The sequence below is a fragment of the Nicotiana tomentosiformis genome, chromosome 6 (genome assembly GCF_000390325.3).
Source record: "Nicotiana tomentosiformis chromosome 6, ASM39032v3, whole genome shotgun sequence".
NCBI classification, from domain to species: Eukaryota; Viridiplantae; Streptophyta; class Magnoliopsida; order Solanales; family Solanaceae; genus Nicotiana; species Nicotiana tomentosiformis.
This window is the reverse complement of record NC_090817.1, coordinates 140,307,384-140,313,786: the sequence shown is the minus strand read 5'-3', so window position 1 is coordinate 140,313,786 and position 6,403 is coordinate 140,307,384. Positions and strand designations below refer to the sequence as shown.

Sequence of the window (6,403 nt, the reverse complement as noted above, 5' to 3'; positions counted from 1 at the left end):
TTTTCTGGCTAAACATTAAAAATGGAACATAAAGATAGAATGAGAGACAATATCTTACCATCGTACCATGAGCTCATCAATTTTCTTCCAAATGAGACGTGAACCATACTCCCCAAGAACATAAAATAGACTAACTCATTTCTATCTCTACCACCAAGCAGTTTTGACTTTGAAACGAGTCCAAACCATTCAACCAGAACAAACTGGACAACAATAATTTGAAACCAAACAACAATAATGCAGTCATAAATTCTTTACACTAGATAACTACAGTTAGAAGGGTACTTAAAATTGGAAACCTGATTGAGATTGATAATACTGGCGAGATTTGTTTTACAACGCTATGGAAAATTTTTCCAGGCCAAATCTCACTAGATTTGATAGCCTGCAGCCTAGACAGCAGTAATAGCTTAAAAGAACCACATGCCATTCACAAGGTTAACTATGATCTGGAGAAACATATACAGGAGGTATGCACGAATTAGGTACTTGATGAGAAGTTAAACAGGGCATGTAGTGATGGTCACCATATGTCTTCATCATCATCATCGTAAGCTTCACTATCGGACTCACCATCAACTAATGGATCTGCATAATCTGACCAGTCCTCGCGGCCCACATCCTCATTTTGAAAAGAAATTACACCAACAGTTTCAGATCCATATTGGTCCTGAGAAGTGCTGCTTAAAACTTCTGATGACTGGGTTTCATCTTCATCCTCATCCTCATCTTCAGATTCCTCTTCATCTGGATAATCATTCCAGGGATTGTGTTCAGCTGAAAACCAAAAAGTTCGAATATTAAACCATGTTTAACCAAAAGCACCTTAAATAACAAATGATACACAAAGAGGGATGTGAAAGGCAAGGGAGATGACCATTGGAATCATCAGATTCGTTGTCTGAATAATCAGGACCATCACAGTAGTCATCATCATCATCAACCTGTACCCTAAAACAACCATGTCAACTATTTTAGTAAGAATTAAAAGGAAAAGATACCAGCTGAAGAAAAATAATTTTGCTGTATGAATCCTTACAATGGAAAAGGGCTAGCAATATCTTCGCCAGTGTTGGTATCACCCTTAACAGCATAGTAATCATATACATAACCATCTGAAGATACTGCACAGCAATTAGCTTAACCTTCAATAACCTCACAGCAGACAGCAAACATGGAACATAGACAATATGCTCTATTGCCCATTTAACCAAAAAATAAAAACCGATGAGCTAGAACTTCTACAACCTCATTTTGTTTCAGAATATAAACAAGTTCAAGAAATTTCTCAAACTGATGAAACTTCATAGAGCAACCAATAGAGATTCCCTTCCCAGAGGAAGCAAATCACAAGATTGAATTTGAAAAGGAATTCCTGGAAAAGGACGACAGCAATATAGAACCTTGTTTGGCCTTGTAATTATGAATCTCTGACTCAATTTCTTCAGCAGCACTTGGCATGACTTCTCGTAAGAGAGGCAAATATTGGGACATCATCCTATGATCTTCTAACTCGGTAGTCCTGCATTGACATCATAAAACCAGATTCTTTCCATTTGTGAAGGAAAAGGTAACACCGCGTGACACTAACAATTGGAGTTTCAATCCTAGCTTAATGACAATGAAACTTACCCCTCTTGCACTTCATGCTTTGTTTCTTCAGTATCAACACGAATAACATCATATAGTCGACACATCTCATTCAGCTCTTCGTCATGCATTAGTTTTTTCTTTTCTTTTCTGCTTTTCCATATTTGCTCAAACCGGGCATTTTTTGATAAATCCTAAAAGAGGAAAGAACATGATAAGTTAAATTGCTAAAAACCTTGAAACATCTAATTAGTAGAAAATAAAAGTAACTCTAGTATAACAAGATCTACTATTAAAGTATTCAAAACTTGAAACCAAAAGATTAATAGCATGAAACAATTTTGATAATATTGTAATAGACAAAAGGCAAGAGTGATGCTTCAGGCACAAACATCATAACCCAATACGAATCATTGAATTCAATTACAAACTTATAGAATGCAATACCAATAGCAAATTAGATGTGGACTTTATTTAACTAGCAATACACCTTCATAAGCTAGATTTAGCAAACAAGCCAGATGCAAAGATTAAAAGTTTAAAAGATTCATTTGAGAGTAGGCATTCAAGTTTATGACTGCACTATAATATACTAAAAAATGTTTAAATCCTTTTCCACATAGGTGTTTAAACGGAAAAAAAAAATTTCCTCAATTTTTCCGCATGCACAATATTTTCTGTTCTCCTTCCCTTAGTCAATCCAAATATATCAGAGAGAAATGAATAATATTAGTTTCACTTGCTTATTTTGTTCAGGCATACATCCAAAATACATGCAAATTGTTCTTACAAAGGGTTTTGTTTCCTTACTTAATATAACCAGATCAGTTCAAGTACCTCTCAACATCTTGGGTAATTTATAATCATCTTTCACCCCTTTTGGTTTCCAAATTCTCATTCTGAATGTTAGAATCAAATAGTATTTAATAATGCAAGTTAGTTTTTTTTTTTCTTCTGATGAAATAAGATTCTTCATTGCAGGCATCCAGAAGATGCAAAGTTACAAGGAATTGAGTTAGCTCCATTACAACAAACGACTTAATCTGCTTAGGGACTCAAAAAACAAAAGTAAGAATATAACTGGGCTAAGCTAGAGTCAGTGATCCAATGAAATCTAGAAGAGGAACTACATTATTTACAGGGGTTAGACTAAACCACTTCAAGTAGTTCTTTTATATTCCAATATGATAGTTTCTCCATTGACATAATCACTTCCCCCACTAGAAATAAATACAAAAGAAAAAAAGGAAAAAAGAAAAAAGCTTTCCACAAATAAAGCATAGAATAGCAAGTTACATCCTGCATGGCGAAAAATGTTATTAGCTAGTACAAAAGGAAAGATTCCATCCGTAAAATGTACCTAGAATAAACAATTCCACATAACTGAAAGTTATGTATAATCATCTTCTGCAATAACAGTGAAACAAATATTCCATGATGGTATCAAACTCTGACTTTACCTCTTGCTTTTGCTTAGCCTTGGCAAGTAGTTGATCTTGTTTCTGCACATACCACATTAATCACAATAAGCTGAAGCTCAGGTTGACGCGGATTTCTTTTGGTCACGTGTCTGTAAGTAAATCAAGAAAGAGCTTACATTTTCTGCCCTAAAACTTCGCCTTATCTCAGCTTTCTCTTTGACTTCCGAAGCATCTGCTGGAGCCGACTGCTAAAAAGCATCTATTAGACCCTTCTAAATGTTATGCCTCGAGAATGCAAGTGTTACAAATTCTCACACTTCAAGCATATTACTCAAAAATACGATGTGTAAAAAAGAGTTACAAATGTGGAATATATTACACTAACCGCAAACGACTTCAGGATATCAACAGTAACCTCTGAACTAGTTACTGTCTCCACATGCCGCACAAGAACCTTTCTGCTCTTCAATTCCTCCACTGAAAATAATTATTAGTACATTGTAGTTAAAAAAAAAAGACCTGGTCTGTCACAACCATACAAACTGCATTTTTTGCACCTTAAACTACAATCGACATCAGAAATCCACAAAGTAACCAATTAATATTATAGGTACACAGATATGTGAATAACATTCAATCAGATATACCTCCATCAACCAGCTTCTTCTTTAGCTACAAATCTTATCAAACATTTCTCACATAATTTTTGCCCGATAACTGAGAAATCCCCAAGGCTAGTGATGCGCAATTCGAAACTCAGTGACAATTCCCCTGCCCGTTAGTCCTCTACCCTTCTCCACTTAAATACTAAGCTTTTATCTGAGGTATGGTTTGAACCCCCTACATGCGCCTAATCAACACATCAAAAACTAAACATTTTTTCTGAATGCTTTTAACTAAGAAAATCAATGTCCGAATTATCATACTAAGAATTAGAAGTCTTAACCGTCAAAATATTTTACTCACCTCTACTTGAAGAATCAGATATTGAAAGCTTCTCAAAGTCAAGCAACGGTCGTTTCAATGGCCTCTCGTTGATTTCGAGCCCTGTCAGTGCAACACAGTTAGAATAATTGAAATTTAAGCTTCCAAATAGACTGAAATAGCAAAAAAAGTTGACTATTAAAACCCTAGAAACTCACAGAAAGCGTCGAGGCGAGACTGGAAAGTTTTTCTCTTAACCCTAACAATGACGGGCTTGTCTTCCTTCGACGGAGCTGAAGAACTCTCGGCGACTGCAGCCATTGTCAGAAAGAAAGTCAGCGGCGATGTTTTTGGTGAGTATTTTTTTAATTCTTTCGCGGCTATGTAAAGGAAATAGGCGGAGTGAGGAATTTCTTTAATAGGAAAAAAAAAAAAGGTCAAATTTACTATTCGAAGTTAAATAATTTTATCCGTTAAATTTTTGGCAATATTATACTATTAAAAGTTTTGTTTTTACCTTTAAAAGATTTTGTCCAATGTTATACAATTTTTAGGAAAAAATCCTTTTTTTTTTATCTCCAGTCATAAAGGAGCTTTAATTTGATGATAATTTTAAATTATAATAAACAATTAAGGTTGTGAATATATTTCTTGCACCGTAAATTACTATGAATTCAACTTAGTAGGGGTGGCATAATACCGACCGAATCGAAAAAATCGGTCGAGCAGTTTATTCGGTCGACTTGCGATTTATAATTTTAAAATATTCGATGTTCGATTCGGTGATCGATTTTAATAATTCATTTTTCGATTAAACGAAAAATCGATTTTTTTTAGCCTAAGCCCAAAACCGAATTGTTGTTGCACTGAGTATTACTACCGGAGCAACTTAGCTTTTGTTTGTTTAGTTGTTTGTCGTCACTTGGTCTTTTACCAAATAGCTGCAGCTACGAGCTAAGCTTTCTTTTTTGGACAGTTTCCATTTGTCATCCAAGTAAAATTGCTGTGTAACAGAATCAGTAACCATGAAAAGAGAGCAAAATCAAGAAAATTTGTAGAGATCTGTTATTGGACTTGGAGTTTTTGGTTACCCTTTTTGACTATTATCTCAACAAATAATCTATTTTTGTTGTTTTCAATTATTTTTGTCATGACTTGAAACCGAAAAACCGAACCGATTAAACCGAACCGAACATGAATAAATCGAACCGAACCGAAGTTATTATGATTCGATTTTGGTTATTAAAATCACAAACCGAAAATTGAATAAATCGAACCGAACTTCTACAAAATCGAACCGAACCGGTCGATCCTCACCCCTACTTTTTAGGACGGAAGGAGTAGAAGTAAGAAAGCATGCAACATGCGGAGCTATACTAGTCCAAAATGAATTAATTAACCCTCATTCCTTTAAAAATTACACTTTGTAGATAGAACAATTTTTTTATGTGTACGTATTTTGCTGAATTTTCTTGGCTATTAAGTATTTACTTCTGTTTATTGAATTCTCATGCTTCCGCTTACTTCTTTATATTTTGAATTTCTATTATATTTTAAAATTTTATAAGTAAAAATTATGGGCAATGTGTAGAACACACCTCTGTATGGGTCAAAATCAGATTGAGGATCAAATCGTGCAGAAAAGGACGATGAGAGCAACTCACAAATTGTTACGAGTGGCATGGTCGTGGTCGACCAGTAATCTCATGAGTCGAACAGCTCAGCAACCAGCCGTGGTCGAGATCGAGCAGTAGAACTAGAAGTAACGGCTTGTTTTATATTGGGATCCTCAGAGGGAATATTCTACCGAATATCCTCTCCATTTGTACTTTTAGGATTCTTTGAGAATATCCCATATAAATAGAAAGAAAGAAGGGAAAAAGGCATGTAGTATTCCATATGATAAGAACATTGGTAAATGGATAAGCTCTCCAAGAAAAAACAAAGAACTACTTTTAACAGAGATTCAACCTTTTTGTGAACTATTCTATTGTCATCTCCACTAGATCCAAGCAAGTGTATAATATTCTATCATACTCGTGTCATTCATCATTGTCAGAGGAAGGAATCCTTCATCCTCTTCAATATTGGGTGAATCTTCCCCTCTATTTACATTTATTTCCATTTAGTGTTATTTATTGCTTGTTCTCTTTACATATTATTACATTTGGTCACATTTATTGCTCGCATCTTCATTCAACTATATTGTTGTTCGTGTTATCCATCTTAGATATAGGATTATTAGCTCTAACTAGGATTGACCCACCTCAATAACTCATGATTTAGTTTAACAGGGGATTAATATGTTTTGGTCAAACAATTTGGCGCCGTCTGTGGGGACTTCCAAGTCAAAGTTTTAGTTTCCTCTAGATCTAACAAAAAAAAAAATACAACATAAACTCTTGTCTTTTTCGCGTGCATAGTCTAACATGGCAGGTAACGGAGCGGAAAGAATGAAACGGTGGCCG

At 34.9% G+C, this 6,403-nt stretch overlaps 1 protein-coding gene across 5 annotated transcripts; it reads right to left on the bottom strand.

The window, feature by feature from the left end:
* Positions 1–285: 285 nt before the first annotated feature.
* Positions 286–4,322, bottom strand: LOC104113435 (RNA-directed DNA methylation 4). Of its 5 annotated transcripts, none has more exons than XM_009623598.4 (10): positions 4,154–4,322; positions 3,978–4,058; positions 3,397–3,488; positions 3,188–3,259; positions 3,051–3,092; positions 1,633–1,784; positions 1,404–1,522; positions 1,040–1,115; positions 878–944; positions 286–777 (listed from the first exon to the last, which is right to left on the bottom strand). In XM_009623598.4, exons 1-10 carry the CDS (start codon positions 4,254–4,256, stop codon positions 685–687), a joined length of 897 nt encoding a protein of 298 aa, XP_009621893.1. In that variant the 5' UTR covers positions 4,257–4,322; the 3' UTR covers positions 286–684. The 5 variants fall into 5 exon arrangements, with proteins under 5 accessions (XP_009621893.1, XP_009621892.1, XP_009621891.1 ...); XM_009623597.4 differs by having other exon boundaries at positions 1,040–1,124; positions 4,154–4,321; XM_009623596.4 differs by having other exon boundaries at positions 878–951; positions 4,154–4,320.
* Between the last annotated feature and the right edge of the window lie 2,081 nt (positions 4,323–6,403).